Source organism: Drosophila suzukii, chromosome 3, assembly GCF_043229965.1.
Source record: "Drosophila suzukii chromosome 3, CBGP_Dsuzu_IsoJpt1.0, whole genome shotgun sequence".
NCBI classification, from domain to species: Eukaryota; Metazoa; Arthropoda; class Insecta; order Diptera; family Drosophilidae; genus Drosophila; species Drosophila suzukii.
Genome location: NC_092082.1, coordinates 10,425,863 through 10,445,161, shown reverse-complemented (window position 1 = coordinate 10,445,161; position 19,299 = coordinate 10,425,863). Strand labels below are relative to the sequence as shown.

The 19,299-nt window shown below is 46.2% G+C and overlaps 7 protein-coding genes across 10 annotated transcripts; 5 read left to right on the top strand and 2 right to left on the bottom strand.

The window, feature by feature from the left end:
• Positions 1 to 774: 774 nt before the first annotated feature.
• Positions 775 to 2,339, top strand: GNBP3 (Gram-negative bacteria binding protein 3). Its single transcript, XM_017078351.4, has one exon. The coding sequence runs from the start codon at positions 799 to 801 to the stop codon at positions 2,278 to 2,280; it is 1,482 nt and encodes a 493-aa protein (XP_016933840.2). The 5' UTR covers positions 775 to 798; the 3' UTR covers positions 2,281 to 2,339.
• A 398-nt stretch (positions 2,340 to 2,737) lies between these two features.
• On the top strand, positions 2,738 to 3,582 carry mRpL12 (mitochondrial ribosomal protein L12). Its single transcript, XM_017077997.4, has 2 exons — positions 2,738 to 2,878; positions 2,931 to 3,582. The coding sequence occupies exon 2, from the start codon at positions 2,942 to 2,944 to the stop codon at positions 3,488 to 3,490; it is 549 nt and encodes a 182-aa protein (XP_016933486.1). The 5' UTR covers positions 2,738 to 2,878; positions 2,931 to 2,941; the 3' UTR covers positions 3,491 to 3,582.
• Positions 3,583 to 5,546: 1,964 nt separating this feature from the next.
• LOC108012600 (uncharacterized) lies at positions 5,547 to 7,988 on the top strand. Its single transcript, XM_017078019.4, has 3 exons — positions 5,547 to 6,063; positions 6,843 to 7,001; positions 7,067 to 7,988. Exons 1-3 carry the CDS (start codon positions 5,829 to 5,831, stop codon positions 7,939 to 7,941), a joined length of 1,269 nt encoding a protein of 422 aa, XP_016933508.2. The 5' UTR covers positions 5,547 to 5,828; the 3' UTR covers positions 7,942 to 7,988.
• Positions 7,989 to 8,367: 379 nt separating this feature from the next.
• On the bottom strand, positions 8,368 to 11,721 carry ValRS-m (Valyl-tRNA synthetase, mitochondrial). The gene is made up of 5 exons (XM_017079551.4): positions 11,609 to 11,721; positions 9,787 to 11,540; positions 9,283 to 9,732; positions 8,590 to 9,219; positions 8,368 to 8,527 (listed from the first exon to the last, which is right to left on the bottom strand). The coding sequence occupies exons 1-5, from the start codon at positions 11,700 to 11,702 to the stop codon at positions 8,477 to 8,479; spliced, it is 2,979 nt and encodes a 992-aa protein (XP_016935040.2). The 5' UTR covers positions 11,703 to 11,721; the 3' UTR covers positions 8,368 to 8,476.
• Positions 11,722 to 12,031: 310 nt separating this feature from the next.
• On the bottom strand, positions 12,032 to 13,621 carry LOC108012611 (spermine oxidase). Its single transcript, XM_017078030.4, has one exon. It carries the CDS (start codon positions 13,553 to 13,555, stop codon positions 12,125 to 12,127), a length of 1,431 nt encoding a protein of 476 aa, XP_016933519.2. The 5' UTR covers positions 13,556 to 13,621; the 3' UTR covers positions 12,032 to 12,124.
• A 396-nt stretch (positions 13,622 to 14,017) lies between these two features.
• On the top strand, positions 14,018 to 15,326 carry LOC108012518 (uncharacterized Golgi apparatus membrane protein-like protein CG5021). 4 transcript variants are annotated; one of them, XM_017077931.4, is made up of 4 exons: positions 14,018 to 14,177; positions 14,324 to 14,406; positions 14,484 to 14,718; positions 14,783 to 15,326. In XM_017077931.4, exons 1-4 carry the CDS (start codon positions 14,163 to 14,165, stop codon positions 15,095 to 15,097), a joined length of 648 nt encoding a protein of 215 aa, XP_016933420.1. In that variant the 5' UTR covers positions 14,018 to 14,162; the 3' UTR covers positions 15,098 to 15,326. The 4 variants fall into 4 exon arrangements, with proteins under 4 accessions (XP_016933420.1, XP_016933418.1, XP_016933417.1 ...); XM_017077929.4 differs by having other exon boundaries at positions 14,768 to 15,326; XM_017077928.4 differs by having other exon boundaries at positions 14,024 to 14,186; positions 14,768 to 15,326.
• A 399-nt stretch (positions 15,327 to 15,725) lies between these two features.
• LOC108013228 (myotubularin-related protein 9) lies at positions 15,726 to 19,249 on the top strand. The gene is made up of 7 exons (XM_017078957.4): positions 15,726 to 16,285; positions 16,377 to 16,627; positions 16,701 to 17,079; positions 17,150 to 17,625; positions 17,687 to 18,099; positions 18,151 to 18,248; positions 18,305 to 19,249. The coding sequence occupies exons 1-7, from the start codon at positions 16,127 to 16,129 to the stop codon at positions 18,380 to 18,382; spliced, it is 1,854 nt and encodes a 617-aa protein (XP_016934446.2). The 5' UTR covers positions 15,726 to 16,126; the 3' UTR covers positions 18,383 to 19,249.
• Positions 19,250 to 19,299: the final 50 nt, after the last annotated feature.

Sequence of the window (19,299 nt, the reverse complement as noted above, 5' to 3'; positions counted from 1 at the left end):
GAAATTGAAAAAATATCTGTTAGGAAGAAACTAAAATTTGTCTCGTGTTTATATTTCTTTTAATCTTATTTTGGTTATATATTTAAATTTTTTTACTTTGCCTTATTGTTAATTAAGCTAGTAAAAGCTAAGTTCCCATTTACGCTTATATACTTTGAAATACCCTTTACCGATATACTTGTTGTTAGCGATGGACCACAAACAGCTGACTTCCCAGTGTTAAGAAACATTACCAATAATTGAGCGCGCTTTTTGAAATCAATAAGATGATGTTTAGGCAAGACTCTTTTGCTATGAATACTTGCGAATATTTGTTTACCTTTCTTAGTGAGATGTTTATTATTTTTGACTCATAGAAATTTAAGCTCCCGACTGTGCTTGGGTAAATCCCGAGTTCTTTTTATAGGTACTTTGTTTCTCTTCTTTATTTTATGGATACGCAGACATTCCCAACAGGTTGATACACCGAGGGAAAATATTTGTTAACTTGAAAACAAAAGTGTCTTTATTTTCTTGTTAAATCTTCTTCGTTAATATTAAAGTTTTATTTTTTATAACCATAAACATTTTTCAGTACTAGTGTTAATACAAATCAATTAAAGTGTAACAACTCTTTATTAGTTATCAATCATTATTTATTTATTTATTAATCTGATTGCACTTTGGAGCAGATAGTACTATGATTTTTCTGTGTGCGTTAATAACAAACAAAGCCCGGACCGGTTCTTGATAAGCTTCTCAGGTTCCCAAGCACGACTTGTCTGACCGCTCATCGCAGTTTCAATCGCTTTTCCCACGATGGCGGATGCATCGTGTTCTATCGCCTGGAGCTGCTGCCTCCTCCTGTTGGTTCTCCTCCTTGGCGTCCGGGGATATGAAGTGACCAAGGCCAAGATAGAGGTGTTCTACCCCAAGGGATTCGAGGTCTCAATTCCCGACGAGGAGGGCATCAGTCTGTTCGCCTTTCATGGCAAACTGAACGAGGAGATGGAGGGTCTGGAGGCGGGCACCTGGGCAAGGGACATCGTGAAGGCGAAAAACGGACGCTGGACCTTCCGAGATCGGACGACGGCCCTGAAACCAGGCGACACCCTGTACTACTGGACGTACGTTATCTACAATGGACTGGGTTATCGCGAAGACGACGGGTCGTTTGTGGTCAATGGCTACAGTGGTAATAGCACCTCTGCGATCACTCCGCGTCCACCCGTAGCCCCTGTCTCCACCACCCCCTGGAGTCCACCTCCCGATCCGGACATCGATATTAGAGTGGGTTGTAATGCACCTAAAACGGAGGTCAATGGAGCACCCACTCGCTGTGCCGGTCAGTTGGTGTTCGTGGATGAGTTTAACGCTGCCAAACTGGATCCCAACAAATGGAAAGCGGAGCGCCGGTTTTCCGGCCAACCGGACTATGAATTCAATGTCTATGTGGACGATGCCCCAGATACCTTGTGCCTGGCCAACGGACATGTGGTGCTCTCTACGAATACGATGAAGAAGCACTTCCACAAGGGATCAGAGGCCAGCCTGGATCTGGGTGAAAAGTGCACTGGGGTGGCCAACACCCATGATTGTGTAAGGAATGGCAGGACTATGAACGACGGACTCCCGCCGATGGTCACCGCCCAGTTCTCCTCCAAGGCTTTCTCCTTTAAATACGGTCGTGTTGAGGTGCGAGCCAAGATGCCAAGGGCCCTGTGGGTCACTCCACAAATCTGGCTGCAGCCCAAGTATCCCGCCTACGGAACGGATGACTACCGCTCAGGACAACTGAGGATTGCCTACACCCGTCCGAATGGAGCTAACTTGGATCTCTATGCCGCCGCCGTGATGTTCGCAGATGAACCCCTGCGTTCGGTAAAGAATTGCCTGAAGGCGGGAACTGGGGATAATTCGGAGGACTGGAGCGATAGCTTCCACAACTACACCCTCGAATGGACGCCCAAGGAACTTCGCTGGCTGGTGGACGGCAAGGAGTTCTGCGTCCAGGGAAGTGATAAGGGAGCTTTCAGTGAGACAACTGCCGCCGGAAAACGATTGCCACAGGCCCAGAAACTGGAGGAGGGCACTGGACTGGCACCCTTCGACCAGGAGTTCTACCTGACCTTTGGTCTCGGCGTTGGCGGGTTCAACGAGTACCAGCACGTGGTGAAGCCCTGGAACGAGCGAGCCCCGCAGGCACAGAAGGCCTTTTGGAAGGATGTCAAGAAGAATCGAGACCACTGGCTGGACGAGGGCCACATGAAGATCGACTACGTCAAGGTGTACTCTTTGTAATCTCTGCAATTAAACGCGGATTCTGCCACAAACTTTACAAATAAAATGTAAAAAACAACCCCTAAAAGTTTATAAAAACAAAATTTCAAAAAGTGTTTTTAGTTTATAGCAAGTGCCTAGGTGCTAGAAAAAACCTACTTCAAATAAATGCGTTTAATGATTTTAGTAAAATAAATATATTTTTCTATTAAATATGTTAAAAAATAGAAGTATAATTATTCTTTATCCAGGCATTCCTTTACAAATGCAACATTGATTGTAAAAAAAAATTGTTTTAACATGTCTTGAGTCCTTAATATTGTTACCAGAAAATGCAAAATCACATTTTTATATATATACACATATTTTTAAGCAAAAAATTAATTACTTGTTACTTTTTGTTACTTTTTTAAACCGTATGAATCAACGTCAAGCATGGTAATGCCATTAAAGAACGTTTTTAAGCATGACCCTTGGGAATACTTTTGGTATATTTGAAAATATGGTATTAAAAGTGAATTATTAGAGCCGGGCGGTATAACTAATTGATATCTCCACGGTCATACTACTGCTCACATAACCTGCTGTTGGAATTTATTTTGTTACCCGAAAACCACAAGTAAAAGGAATATTACTGAATATTGAGCTATTTGCTAACTTAGGCCTTGCAGATACCAGTAAGATGCACATCACACGCCTCGCCCTGCGTCAGATTTCGCGCCAAGTGCAGCTGCATCGCATGTACAGTGCAGCGGCTCCGGCTGCCGCGGTTTCGGGATCGGAGAAACTGGTGCCTCCCACGCCGGAAGGAGTGGCCAAGCCACCCAACGCCAAGCTGGACTCCATCGTCAACAACATCGCCGCCCTCAATCTCCTCGAGGTGGCCGAGCTGAGCACTCTGCTCAAACAGAAACTCAACCTGCCCGAGACCGCATTTGCCCCACAATTCGCCGCTGGACCGGCACGTGCTGCTCCCGCCGAGGATGAGGAGGAGGCGGCGCCCAAGAAGGTGCAGACCTCCTTCAAGGTGAAGCTGGTCAAGTTCGACGAGAAGCAGAAGGTGGCGCTGATCAAGGAGGTGAAGAACCTCCTGGAGGGCATGAACCTCGTCCAGGCCAAGAAGTTCGTCGAGAGCGCACCGACCATCGTCAAGGAGGACATCCCCAAGGAGGAGGCCGAGAAGCTCAAGGAGGCGTTGGCCAAGGCGGGCGCCATCATCGAGATCGAGTAGGATCGGCGGCGGTGCCTTCGTTTAACCATTTTGCGTTTAGCTGCTAGTTACTGTTTTAATAAAAAGCCAGGCAACATTTGCTGTAAACTTAACTTTTGTTTAACCGTGTAATGGTTTTCTGTAAGACCGAAGGAAATCTCTTTGGCTTTGGATATTAGTGTTTAGTCTTTTCAATTTGAAAATAAACCTTTAGTAACCATTTGTTGACTTTATGTAATGTGGCGCACGCTTTCAGCCTTTTGTCACTTGTGCTGAATTAAAGAAATTTATGTTCTAAACAGAAGTTTTTCAAATACTTAAAGGCTTTTTAATATATTTAAATTTATTCATTTGATTTTATAAGCCAGGCAGTTATTATGTACTCTTTCTCCAAAATTAACGCTTTTAATAAGCTTTACTTCTTCGTTTTTTATTTTCAATTGTTTTTTTATAAACAAAATTAACGCTTTAAATAAGCTTTACTTCTTCGTTTTTTATTTTCAATTGTTTTTTTATAAACAATTCATTCATATGCAATGTTTATTTATTTCTCTAAAAGTGTTAAATATTTCCATTTAATTCTCATTGGCCAAGTTTCGACTGTCTCTGTTTATAAAGCCAAGAGATACGTATGTTAAAAAATCTTTTTATTTATTGGTTGGCCCTTTTAACTTCCCAAAAATGTGTAATTTCTCCTTACTATTATTTAAAAAAAATCAAAGGACTTAGAAACCCATATTTTTCACACACTAACATACAAACATTTTTATCATGCCTAAGTATTAAAAAAAACAATTTTATAACAAATATTTGTTAAATATATTAAAATATAAGAAAGGTAAAAAAATTTTAAGTAATTAAAAGGTTTTTATTAACTATGGTAGTTAGTTGGTAGAGCCTTAACAGCACCCTAGTAACATTCAAAGATCGTTCGACAGTTGGCAACGCGGAAGAGCACTTGCAACTTTCTACGCTTCGCCCTGAAAAACAATTAAAGCCAATCCACTTTTACCTTCCTTTTGAGATTAAACCTTAATTAGTGTGTCCGCATAGTCGCAGATTAGTGATATCCTGCTAATTGGAGTCGTGCGTGTAGCGTTCTAGTAAAACGCAGCAAAGCAGATCGATCAGCAGACGATATGAGTCAAAAACACGCGCCAAACTCATAGAGATTGTACCGTTACATCATCTGTAAGCGTACCGATCACAATGGAACCGAGTTTTCAATTTTATTTATAGCCACTAAAACTGGCTCGAGCGGAAAGAAGAGGCCCGTAAAGCTGGACTTACACATACCGGCGGAGAGAAGAGCAAACAGACGGACACTTTCTTTTATCCGATCCGAGGAATCATGCGGCGCTGCACGCGTGCGCAAACCGCCAAATTGGATAGCAGTGCCAGGCATTTCTATCACTTTCCTCGCCCAGAAATTTGTTTGTTGTCGTCCAGAAGCGGTACGCGTAAATTCGGGTAACGAATAAAGCCAATACGAGTTAGGAGCCGAGCACTTCCCATGCGTGAGTGCTCCACATTCTCTCTCAACCAAGTGAAATAGGCCCCACACGATCTCCGAGCAGGAGCGGATTGGGGTCTTGACTACATGGTGAAATTCATTCACCAAAAATCGGAAATGGGTCACAAAGGGTGCGCAGTTTGCTATTGGGAACATTTTCAAATCCTTTATCAATGAAATTCCAGTAATATGTTTAGAAAATTAGTTGATCAACAATTGTTTTCGTAAATAAACCTTTTTCAATTTTACGTATCTTACAAACAGAAAATGCTTAAGTTTTTAGAAAAGGATTGTATAATTTGTAGTTCAGAAAGTAAATTTTAATGGAAAATGTTTTAATTTGTAGAAGTATTGTTCTCGAAGATATTTATGACCTACTCTATCTGAAGGCCTATAGCTGATAGTGCTCAAAAATCATTAGTTTGCTTATAGATCTAAATCTTATAAGTATCCTTTATATAAGTTAAACGTAAGAATATTAGGATTGTAAACATATATGGATAGTATAACAAAAGTAGTAACCTTTATATAAGTTAAACGTAAGAATATTAGGACTGTAAACATCTATGTTTGGCTAATAAAAACGGAACATGCATTTCGGGGAACTCCAGCCGTCCCTGGAAATGGTGCATGAGTAGTCGGGTTCTCTCAATTAGCACCTGTGAGGCCCACTGGCCTGGCCCAACTGACTGTGCCCCCAGAAGTCGAGTCCCCATCGGTTCAGTCTCCATTGTGTCACACGCGCGGATGCACGTCTCTCTCGATCGGTACCCAATCCGTTCCAGCAACTCTAGCTCCAGCTTCCCGAGTGAAAACCGAAAGTGATCCATACGATATCCGATTATCATGTCTGCCGGTGGTCGTTCGTCGCAGCTTTTGGCCCTCGTGGCCATCTTCTTCAGCAGTTACATAGTGGGCATCTACAGTGCGGCACGTGCCAGCAGATCGGCCTTGTCTTCAAATTCGACATATAACGAATCCCTGATCCTGGGCAATGACAGCCTGATCCTGGGGAATGATACCCTCCTAGCAGCGGAGGAGGATTCCAGCTTGGCCCGCAGTGGATCGCGACATCCTCGCTGTAAGTTTGAGCTCCACAGCAGGTGACTCTTGCGAAGATCGGACCGGATGAATGCCGGCAGTTTGTTTTTCCGTCGTGGTGGAAGTATGTGGGTCAGGCCTCAATTATCACCCACTGTACATGTACCACAGGTGGATTCTTTAGTCTTAGGTATTTCATTGCCATACAATCATCATTGCTGCTGCGGCAAACGTTTCCATTTGCGCATTGCATTTCTGGAATATAAAGTGAAACCTCCATTAGATGATTTTAAAGCAACTGAATTCCTAACAGATGAAAAGTGATAATTTACCTTCTTATCTGGGTGTTTGGTAACTCATTTTCTTTTTGGAAAATTATTTACGATGAAAAGTCAAAAAAAATACCTTTGCAATTCAATTATCTTTTAAAAATACCAAGTTTAAAATAATTATTTTGATTGCTATTTATCAAAACTTGTTTTGCAAAGAACAATATTGAATTAACATTTTTGGGAATTTCTTCTGCAAGAAACATTATTTAATTCAAATATTTGTTAATCATGTGTAAACATTTTACTATTTTAAAGAAAGACTCCATTAATATTATAGCTTTTTCATATATTCCTATAAAATATATATTGAAGAAATAGAATGTTTACTGTAAAGTTACCTTATAGGGGTTTACAAGGTGATAAAGGGCGGCTGATAGCAAGTTCTTTAAATGATAAAGCTTCTAGGTTTGTTCCCTAGGTCATAAATCTCCCTACCCTTCCAGAGAATTTTCAATGCCATTTCAATGAGTATTTCTTCTTTTCCCAGGGTTTCCTTTCTACACAATTGGTCGCTTTTCCAATGACATTTGCACTGGCAACAACCTGCTCCTGGGCACCTGCGTTATCAACGGAGAGTGCACGGACAACAGTGGAGTAGCGGCGGGCAGCTGTTCCACTATTACGGCCCAGGCCATCTGCTGCATTTGTAAGTACATACTATCAGAATATAATAAACCATCTTAAGTACTAAATAATATTTCTTTGAAACAGATCAAAGGACTTGTGGAGCGAGTACTACGTACAACAACACATACTTCTACAACAGCAATTATCCAGCTCCTTATGCGGGCGGCGGACGCTGTTCCATTGTGGTTACTCCGCCGGATTCAACCATCTGTCAGATGCGCGTGGACTTCCTCTCCCTTTCGCTGGCTCCTCCTACGGGCGATGGATCCTGCACCACCGATGCCTTGACCATCACCGGAGGAACCTCCCAAGTGCCCACCATCTGCGGAGAGAACTCCGGCCAGCATATATATGTGGACTTCAACGGGGTCAATCCGATCACCATCTCAGTGGCCACATCTGGGAGCTATACATTCAACCGCAACTGGCAGTTCCTGATAAGGATGCTGGCCTGCTCGTCGGCCACTTTGGCTCCGGCCGGATGCCTGCAGTATTATATGCCCAGCAGTGGCACCTTGTCCAGCTTTAATTACAACTCGCCAGCCTCCGCCGCCCTCAATTCCATTGGGGTGCAGGGCACCAGGCAGTTGGCGAACACCAACTACGGGATCTGCATCCGCAAGGCGGCCGGAATGTGCTCCATCACCTACAGCCAGGTCGGCTCCGACACGTACTCCTTCACGCTGACCAACGATGTGGGCGCCGTGGATCCCACGCTGCTGGCCACCTCCTCCGTCCAGAGCCAGGACTGCACCACAGACTACATCGTCATTCCGGTGCCCACGCAGGGCGGAGTCTCGATGCCCAGCGATCGGTTTTGTGGCCTGGGTCTGGTGTCCACGACCACGGCGGCGAAGCCTTTCGTGGTCTACACGGTCACCGATGGTAATGAGGATATGGACATTTCGAATCGCGGCTTCTCCTTGTCGTATTCGCAGAACGCCTGTCCCATTCTGTAAATATGTTATAAAATAAAAAAAGACTTGATTAATGATAGCATAACAAAGCAGATAAATATTTCTGAAAAGGAAGAGGGCACCCTCCCATGCTATCTTTGAGAAATAGGAACTTAATTAACTTTGGAAAGTATCAAAACAATTTCCATTTCCAACCCAAACCAATTCTATATGTTTGTTTTCAATGTTTCGTGAAAGCATCAATTAGCAAAAATGATCTAATGGGGGTTTTGATCCATTCCAAGAAAAATATATATTATTTTGCGGTTTTCTGTGACAAAAGTGTTAGCAGTTTAAAACGGAAATGTTCAATCGTGGAAATGTACATCTAATATTTCCTAACATAAAGTTAGAAACTTCATATTTCACGTACAATACAGACTGCTTCTAGTATAGGTATTTACTTTAGGTTCGTATGGTACAAGTGCATTTAATAAATATTGCAGTCTTTAATTCTATAACAAACAGACGACTTAGGCGATTGTAAAACAATAACAAAGGTATTATCTAAACTCATTTTGTAAACCAGGGAACAGGATCACGCTGCCATCCGGGTGAGACTGTTGATCTCCGCCTCTAGTTCTTTAACCTGCAATAAAAATACATGGAAAAATTAACTTCCTTAACTTCACAGCATTTTCGACTTGCTACCTTATTTTCAAAATGCGTTTTAACGGCCTTGTCGGCCATCAGCTGGAAAGCTTCGTTGTCCAGACGCATGCGGTACCGCTGCAGCTCATTGACCAGTTTCTTTAGCTTCTTGGTGTTCACCAACTGCATCTCATTGCGCTTCTCCTCCGTCAAGGCCAAAGCATCGCCCACTTTCAAGCCAAAGGAGCATAGTGCCCCTGCCGTCGAGAAAAAACTGAGCTGCTTTGAAATCTTCGCGCTCTCGTCGAGAAGTTCCAGTTCCACGTCTTCGCAACGGGTTAGCACCTGGATCTCCGACAGGTGGCGACGAAGTATGCCCTCAGAGTCGGTATTCTGGGCAAACAGGCTGAGACGAGGCTGGTGCCGCTTGCTGATCTCGTTGCGACTCTTCACCTGGCGAACGTTCTGGCAGATGCTCACAATTTCGTTGACCTCTTCCTCCAGCTTGGAGTCCTGGTAATCGGACAACTTAAGCTCGATATTCAAAGGCACATGCTGTAGCAGCTCGGAGGCCACGAAGGGAGTAAATGGTGCCAAGGCCTGTAATCCCCAGCTCAGACAAGCAGCCAGCGTGCCCACATGGATATAGGCATCGCCAGTGCGATTTGCTATCGCCGCTTTTGTGGTCTCCTATGGATTCAGAAACTCTACTTTAGAGGATGTATAGCGAACATTGAGTAACATCACACTCACCAAGTAAATATCACAGAGATTTTGATAGAAAAAGGTCTTTAAGGCTGCTGTGGCCAAATGAAAATTGTAGGTAGTGTAGCTCTGTGAGCAAGTGGACAAAGTTTCCGCCAGGCGGCCGATGATCCAGCGATCCCACACGCCCAGAGTGACGCCTTCAAGAGTCTCAAACTGGTCCAGAGAGATTCCCAGGGACTTGGCGGAGCCCAGCGTGAACCGCATTGCCTGCCAGATCTTGTTAAGAAACAGCTTGTTGGTGTAACAGGCGTTCACATCGAAGCTGATGAAGTGGCTTTTAATGTTGTGGCTCATCAGGGTGAATCGAAGGGCATCGGTGCCGCACTCCTGGATACCTTTGGGGAACATCTTGGTCATTCCAGCCGTTGAGGTTTTTAACTCCTCGGGCTTAATGATGCCCGCCTCGCAGGATTGTTCTAGAACAGCTTTGAGGCTCTGGAAGTAATACCAAAAGCTAAAATAATAATACGTGGGAGAACCTTGACTCACCTCCAAACTGGCTCCCTGAACCACCTGCTGTGGAGCCACTATATTACCGAGACTCTTGGACATCTTTCTGCCCTGGGCATCGCACACAATGCCATTTAGCAGAATCCTCTGGAATGGAGCCTCGCCGGTCAACTTCAAACCCATCATCATCATGCGCGCCACCCAAAAGAAGAGAATATCGTGGCCCGTCTGCATCAGGTCCAGAGGATACCGCTCCTTGTAGCTCTCATTCGGCCAACCGGCTGTGGAGAAGGGCAGCAGTGACGAGGAGAACCAAGTGTCCAGCACATCCGGATCACGCTTCAAAGTGAACTCCTCGCTCCCCACAAGCTCTATGGCTTTCTGCTTGGCTGCTTTCTCGTTAACGGCGGCCACCCATTGGGTATTGCCCTTGGAGTCGGTCACCTCGTAGGCAGGCACCTGATGGCCCCACCACAACTGCCTGGATATGCACCAGTCACGGCTGTCCTGCAACCAGCGTTCCCACTCCGTTTCGAAGCTAGGCGGTTGGATTTGCAGCCGGCCACTGTGAAGTTCGGATAAGGCATCCCTAGCCAAATCCTTGCACTTAAGGTACCACTGCGGCAAGATCATGTACTCGATGACATCCTTTGAGCGCGAGCAGACGGGCAGTTGCATGCTGTGGGAGCGGACCTGACGCAACAAATCCAAATCCTCCAGCCGGTTAACAATCAGCTCTCGTGCCTCAAAACGAGGCTTGCCCTTAAACTCATCATACGTCTCCAGCACATGGCCCGTTTCATCGAACACCTGGCGGGGTTCCAGCTTATGGCGATTGGCCAGCTCGAAATCAAACTTATCATGGGCGGGAGTGATCTTTACTGCCCCCGTGCCGAACTCCTGGTCCACGGAGATGTCGAAAACGAGTGGAATGGTGTCTTCACGGAAGGGATGCTTGAGCTTCACCTCCTCTAAATGGCGGTACTTGCTGTAGCGAGGATCGAGTGGATGCACAGCTACAGCTACATCGCCTAGGATAGTCTCTGGTCTGGTGGTGGACACCACAATCTCCTCAACCGAACCATCCGGCAGTGTTTCACCATCCACCACACGATAGGCGAAATCGTAGATCCTGCCAAAGAGCACATTGCGTTCGTAGCCCGGAACGGCGATCTCCACCGGTTCCTTGATGTCTATCACATCCACCTCGATGTCGGAAATGGCGGAGCGTAGAGCGGTAGACCAGTTGACCAGCGAATTGCGTCTACGGATGAGGCCCTCGTCGAAGAGTCGCTCGAAGGCCACATTGACTGCATGGGCCTGCTGCTCGTCCATGGTGAAGTACTCACGTTGCCAGTTAAGCCGGCAGCCAAGTTGGCGGAGATCCTGAACAATGCCGGTGCCCTTTTCCGCCTTCCAGCGCCACACTTCGTCCAAAAACGCCGGGCGTCCCAATTCCTGGCGTGTTTTACCCTGCGAAGCGGCAAGCGTTCGTTCCACAACCACCTGGGTGGCAATCCCCGCGTGATCTGTGCCTGGCACCCAGTCCACCTCATAGCCAAGCTGCTGGTGCTGGCGGGCAATCACGTCCTGCACGGTGGCCATCAGGGCGTGGCCCAGGTGGAGATTCCCTGTGACATTTGGCGGCGGAAGGAGCATGCGGTAGGAACCCCTTTTGCAACCACCTTCCGAAGGCTTGGGGAGATTCGCCTGGCGCTGCTCCCGCTCCCAATAGGCCTGTTCCACGGGGCGTGGCTGGTAGCCTGTGGCCAGCGGAAGCTCCTTCGCCGCATCTGCAAGTGGAGGAAAACGAATCCTTTAGCCGGCACTGGTTTTATGAATGAAACTGGGGCAGACGCACCTTTAAGTGTACTGTAGTACAGGGAGTACACCTTCGGCTGGCACAGGTACTTGTGTTTCAGTAGTTTGCTGCTGCAATTCCTAATTATTTGCATTTTTATTGTTGTGTTATGTTATGTCAAATAAAAGATTTCAAAATCACATTAGTGATGGCGTAAAATCAGCTGATGCGATGACCGATAATTCGAGGAAGTGTGCTAATTTCAAAAAAGTAACGGTCTAGCTTTTATTTTGCAAATTTGTTTAATTTTTTATTTATTTATTTGTTGTGTTAAAAAGAAGGCCAGGTTAACATATAACTCAAAGACTACCCAGCTTTTAAGTTATAATTTTTGCAGTAAGAAGTTAAGTTCGAAACCTTACAACCTCTTACCTTTTTAAGGTACTTTTAATATATGTTTTCTATAAATGACAGAGTTTAAAGTACCACTAAAATAATTTTATTTTGGAAACGAAGAATTTAAACAGCCCAACAAAAATTAAAAGCACATAGAAAAATACCAAAAACGAGACTTTTTCAGGATTTGGAACCGCAAGTGGAGTAGAGCCTGATCAGACGATCTGCTTCTCGCCATCCCGCCTCCACGGCTCCGTGAACGGTTGAAAAGTGGTTCCTGCTGGAGGCTTCTCCGGCGAACAGGAGGCCCAGGTGGCCATCCTCGCCCGTCACAGGAGCCTCCAGATCCCTGGGTCCCGTCTCCCGTTCATCGGCCTTCGTGGGACGAAAGGTCCAGGTGCCGCGGAAATTCGGATTTGAGAACCACTTGCTGCGGTGAAAGCGCTTCGGTGGAGGAATCTCAAAGGTGAGGAACTTGCGGAAGAGCCACTGCAAACCCTCTAGGACCTTCTCATCGGACAGGGTCTCCATGTGACGACCAAATGAACCCCCCACCCAGGCCATCAGCAGTCGCGGCTGGCAGGTGATCTTGTGGCAACCGGTAATTCCTTCCAGCCAGAAGTACTCCGTCTTGCGCAACTCCTTCAGATCCTCGGCCAACCAAAAGCAGAAGAAACCCACCCAATCCTTTGGAAAAGGTTGCTCCTCAAACTCCATATACATTTTGTTCACAGTCCCAAGGGTGAGTCCTCGAATGGCATTCACCTTGGCCGCTGGAAGAGGTGGAACAAAGAGCCTCTCGTGCTGCTCCTGCAGGACGCCCAGGGAAACAGTGCAGATGACGTGGTCCACCTCGAAGTAATCCCCATCTTCGCAGCGCACGATCACCTTACGAGGGCTGGCCAATTCAATCTTGGTGACCTTCTTGCCGAGACGAACCCTTCCCTCGAGTAAGCCCAGCTCCTCGGGCGCATCCTCACCGACCTTCATCAGCAGGCGTAGGAATCTTTTGTATCCCTTTGTACCCCAGTGGACCAGCTTGTCGCCATCGCATTCATCATACTCGATGTGTTCCCTGACGGAGACCTCAAAAAGGCTGTCCGCACCAATGATGGAACTCTCATGCTTGGCAAACGCATCCAAGGCCTCACTGGCCAAGGTCCTGTCCACCCGAGGCAAATGGCTCTCGATGTTCCGCCAGTAGGTCTCCACCAGGTGATTGCCGAAGGATCCCACCACCGGAAGGGGACCACTTGGCATGCTCCTCAAGGCAATGTCGTGAATGCTGCAGGCCAGATCATGCGGAACCACCTCCTTGTTGGACCTCACTCTCTTGACGTCGCTGAAAAAGTCACCAGTGTCGCTCACCACGCCCATATCCTTGACCATCTCGTACACACAATTGCGCTCCTTGCCATGGACCCACTGGGCGCCCACATCGACGACGTTGTCCCCAAAAGCGATGGTGTTGATCCGCCCACCGATGCGGTTCTCCGCCTCCAGGATCTGCACATCGCCAAAGTTGTTCTGCAGGAGTCGCGTGGCGGCGGCAATTCCCGAGGCTCCTGCTCCGACGATCAATATCCTAGAGGAGGCTCGACATTTTTCCATCGTGAAAGGTTAGCAGTTGAAGTCCGTCCCACAAACCAGGCGATCAACGAGCTACTGATGGAGTTTTCTAGTTGTAGTGGGTTGACAAGTGTTGGATGCTGCATTTCAATGGCTTCCTCTTCGTTTGCACCACAAAAATGTAGTATTGAGAAATCCAGGTCACAGAGCATTAAAAAGGTGTTATTTCTGGTTTTTACAATTAACATCTTTTAACAAAAATAGGGATTCTGTTCGTTATGGCTTACCATTAATGTGTTTCTAGTATATTATAATTCGTATTATATATTTAAAGCTCTTTAACTTAATAGGAGGCAAATTAACAAGAACACAATCTTTAAATGAACGTTACAAATTTAATTAAAACTTTTAAAACCGATAACTTTATGTTCGATAACTTGTGGTGCTGCCAACCTACTTCCACCCCAAGAAACACGACAACCCTACTAGCTATCGACCTAGTGCGATAACGATAGACGGCTACGCAGGCAAAAACAAGAACAACAACCTGGAAAATAGGCAAAGAAAATGTATTAAAAACCCCAAAAACATAGAAAACCCCATGAAAATTGAACCCAACTAAGAATTAGACATCACTCCCAACACAAGCATGGCCTCCGCAACGGTAAGAAATGTATGTATGCCGCACTAACACCTAACAAGCTGCTTTTTTGGTGTGCCACAATGACAATACGACCCGAGGTTTTCTTCGAAAAACTCCCATCTTGAGACCCTGAACAGCTGAACTAATCCAAGCTACGTGTTATACAGGTGCCGCTGCTCGACGATGACACGATACCCTTTGGCGAGGAGGACGAGATGCGGGATCCCAGTCGCGCGGGCCAGAAATACACGTAGGCAGAACAAAACCACCCGGGAATTCCAATCCATGGAGCCAGCTGAAAACACCCCTCCTCTTTCCACCCCACAGGCACCCCTACGTCACCTTCTTCCACCTGTTCTTCAGGGGCGCCGCCATCGTGATCTATATGTTCTGCGGCTGGTTCAGCGACTCCTTCATCACCAGCTTCGTGTTCGTGGTGCTGTTCCTGTCCGCCGACTTCTGGACGGTCAAGAACATCTCGGGAAGGTTGCTGGTGGGTCTGCGCTGGTGGAACTACGTCGACGACGATGGAGTGTCGCACTGGGTGTTCGAGTCAAAGAACGTGAGTCACGAGATTAGCAAACTTGATAGCCCTTGATGATGAAACGCAGTCTGAATCCTACCAGAGTCGGATCAACAAGCACGAGCAGCGCATCTTTTGGCTGGGACTCATCCTCTGTCCCTTCTTCTGGGGCCTCTTCTTCCTGATGGCCCTGTTCGGCCTCAAGTTCAAGTGGCTGCTGCTGGTAATGATCGCCATTGCGCTGAATGCCGCCAATCTGTACGGCTACATCAAGTGCAATTATGGCGCCAGCCAGGATCTGAACTCTGCCGCCACCGACTTTGTGAAGACGCAGCTCTTCAAGAATGCCATGGACATCATGACAAGGCCCAGTGGTGCCCCGCCGCCAACCAATGTGCGTCCCACAGGAGTCGTTTGAGCTGAAGGGGAGACTCCAATTACTAAGTCACCTTGCCACCGTCTGCTGCAGCGCATTCCAAAGAGTATCTGACGCTTCTGCTGGCCCGGACCACAAACTTTGAACGGCATCGCTGTCTGTGTGTAACATATGTAAAACTTAATTTAGCCATATTGCAAGTCTATCATAATCATTTCTTAATTTTATTTGGATTAAAGGACCGCATGTGCGTGTGACATGCAACCCAGTATGCAATGGTGGGATTTTATTTAAGATCATAAAAGGTTTTTGAGCGAGAATATTAAGCTTTGTTTGCAATTCAGAAAGAATTAGCAAATCACACAGAATATATTCGAATTCTAATAGTGATTATTTCAAAAGTCTTGACCTAACATATTTTTAATTTTTATGTTTTTAGCAGCTTATTAACTATTTATTTTAAATTTGTAGCCCAATAGGTGTTAAACGACTTTACATATTTTTTTAAGAAACCCGTTAAGAATGGTATGAAATTTAAAAGAAAAGGGTACATTTAAAAAAAAATAACCCCGATCCTAACATTTTTTGCAAAAGGGAAATAACGGTTCAAAACCAGCAGTGTGGCAGTGCCTTCCAGAACTGAGCTTTCGCTATCAGTAAGCGACGGGCACACTACGGAAAGCACAAAAAAAAACAGCACAGAACGGAAACCGAAACCGAAAGAAAGAAATGCAATCTGTGCCGTAAGCGGGGGCGTACAACAAAGGTTTCAAACTCCCGGAGCGAGTTCGATTGGCTGTCGCAGATCAGCAGAGCCGCAGATACAGCCAATCCCCGCCAGAGCCGGTGACGTACGCAGTGCTGTGCGTTCAAAAAAAGGGCCTGGAAAGGCGGGAGAACCGCGGCGAAGAAGGGCGGAGCAGAGGAGAGGAGAAGGAGGAGGCGGTGGGCGGCGGCGTCAACAGAAGCAATCAAGTGGCAACAGGAGATAGCCGGGGCAAAATGCAAAAAGTTAATTAGGCCGGGGCTAAATCAAAGCGGACACCCCGCCGTGGGCGAGACGCCAACGCCATGGAATTCGCCGACCTGATAAAGACCCCCAAGCTGGACGGAGTCCTTCTGCACGACCCCTCGAATGCGGGGGCGTCGGGTGCAACAGTTGGCACACTGTGCATCACCGGGCACCATTTGCTGCTGAGCGCCCGCCAGGAAACCAGCCAGGAGCTGTGGGTAAGCAGATTTCCCCTAATCCTATGTGCTTCAGCTTCAATGGAGCGCTAATAATCGAATTGCTGATACATCCGCCTCATACCCCTTCCAGTTGCTGCACAAGAACATCGACTGTGTGGAGAAAAAGCCCAGTTTGTCGCAAAACATCGTGGTCGGTGGCCTCATCACCCTGAAATGCAAGGACCTGCGCATCATCTCGCTAGAGATCAAGTGCGGCAAGGAGTTCTTCAATGTGGCTGCATCGCTGGAGGCACTCAGTGCCATCCAAAATACCGAGCTGCTGTATCCCTTCTTCTACCGGCCCATGTACTCGATCCTAGAGGACGGCTACACGATGTTTAGGTAGGTACACATGCTTTCCAACCCCTGATAAATTGGCTACAATTCAATTATCCTCCCTCCACTCAATCGACAGGCCCGAGCTGGAGTTCGCCAAGCTCATCAGCGGGGTGGGCATGGGCGGTGGGTCGTCGCCGAATGTGGCCAACATAACAATTTGCATGCCATCAACATCGACATCGACGCTTGCTGTGGGCCCTGGCCTGCCTCATCCCCTGCAGAATGGCTTTGCGATAGACGCCCTGGCGGGTGGTGTGGGCGGTGGAGCGCTTCAGGGCACCCAGGCCGCCTGCGAGTGGCGCATCACCAACGTCAACAGAGACTTCAGCGTCTGTGCCACATATGGCGCCACGCTAATTGTACCTAAAGCAATTACGGACGAGCAGATAGTGCTCTCCGCCGCGTTCCGGGACGGCGGTCGTTTTCCCGTGCTGAGCTACAGGCATGAAAATGGCGTAAGTCACTGCAACCACTGCACACCAGCAGCAAATTCGATTAAATTAATGCAATGAATCATATTAACAGGCCACGCTGATGCGCAGTTCCCAGCCGCTGTCCATTCAGGGCATCAAACGCTGTCGAGCCGATGAGGCCATCCTTAATCTTGTTCTGGGACGCAGTCGAAAAGGCTTTATCGTAGACACTTGGGGCAAGGGCAAGTCCAACACGGAAACGGACCTGCACTATTCGCAATGGAAGAAGGTCAATCGATCGATTGGCAACGTCAGCTCGCCCGCTTCTATCTTGGATAGTTTTGCTCGGCTGATCGAGGCCTGCAACGATTTGGGCTGCAGCTCGGACAAGTGGTTGTCGCGACTCGAAAGCAGCGGCTGGCTGAGTCTCGTTCTGAACTCGCTAAATGCTTCTTGTGTGGTGGCCCAGTGCCTGGACCAGGAGGGCAGCCCGGTGTTGGTTCACGGGGCCAAGGGCTTGGACTCCACGCTTATTGTCACCTCCCTGGTGCAGATCATCCTCAATCCCGACTGCCGCACTGTAAGGGGGTGAGTCATCATCTATTTACTATAGTGAATAGTGCTCTAAACATATATATTTTCCTTATAGTCTACAAGCTTTGATAGAGCGCGAATGGATTCAGGCGGGTCATCCGTTCGCCTCCCGCCATCGCTTCTCATGCTATACGCCAAATCAGACACGCAACAAGACATCTGGTGCCACTTTTGTGCTCTTCCTGGACTGCATCTACCAGCTTTACACGCAGTTTCCCTGCAGCTTTGAGTTTAGCACTCAGCTGCTGATCCTGCTCTTCGAGCACAGCCATTTCTCGCAGTATGGCACCTTTCTGTGCGATTCAGAGCGAGAGCGGAGCGAACTGAACGTCCACACCAGGACGACGAGCCTGTGGTCTTATCTAAACCGGCCAGATGTCCTCCAGACACTGTTGAATCCGCTGTACGAGCCCAATGCCAATGTGATATGGCCATCGGTGGCGCCTATTAGCTTGGAGTTGTGGAGCGGTATGTTACTGAATCTTACAGATGGACGGATTTATAAACCATTGATTTCAGATCTTTATTTGCGGTGGGTGATAGATCAGCGTAGCTGCGCCACAGTCATGTCGCAAATTCAGGAACTCGTGACCCACGAGAAGGAGCTCAGAACTCAGGTAAGTACATCTAAATATAGAAACCGAATCGCTTACTCACGTTGTTTACCTTTCAGGCCCTCAAACTGCGCAAACAGGCCTTGGAACTCAGCCAGGAAGTGTCCACACTTATGAAAAGTTCAGACGTTGCATAGTCGGCTACCTCAGAAGTTCTCTATCTTTTAATCTCCTGCATGATATACATTTATTTTTGATACGTTCTGTTGCAAGATTTCGAAAATTATTTAAGCATATAGCAACACTAAAATTAAGTCACTAAAAGTTCCATTTACAAAAAGAATAATGCTGAAGAAAATAGAAAACAACACAAGGTAATTGAATTATTGGATAAACCATAGGATCTGCTTTTGGATCAACTCAACACTCAATTTTAGACATACGTATGTCCATTTTTAACAACTATACTTATACTATAGAAGTTTCGTTTTATAGTTACTTTGTAAAATGAAAGATTAAAGAGATAATGCTGTAACTTGAAACTCTCTCCTTGCAAAACGCGCTCTCTACTGTCGAACTCAGATTTAGATTCGAAAATTGAAACTGCACATGGCAACTATCAAAGATTTGGGTCAATTTTTGACGCATTTACTTTTATGGAATTTTTAGCGCATAAGTCTCCAGAATTACCTATTTATAGTACTTACTTGTGTCAGTTATTTAGTGGCCTCCAAGCCACAGATCAAATTTAGTATTATAAATTCAAAATATTTGCCTTTTTCGAGAACATTTGTATGTAAATTTGATTAAATCGCAAAAACTTAAAGCTTCAAAAGCGTTTATATTAACAATTATGCTGTGCATGCGTTGGTATATCCATAAAACAAATATTGTAAATTATACACTTATAAATGTTTGTAGCTGTTATCCATTGTGTTTATTTCGAATTGTGATCGTATTTGAAATGACGAAATTTGTATGTAATTTATATTCATATTTACATTTCTATTGTGCGTATTTTGTGTAATTATCGCTTAAGTGCAATAAATACGTGTTAATTTGCAGATGTCAGATGTGTTTTGAATTTATGCATTTCAGATTTTGCGATTAAAAT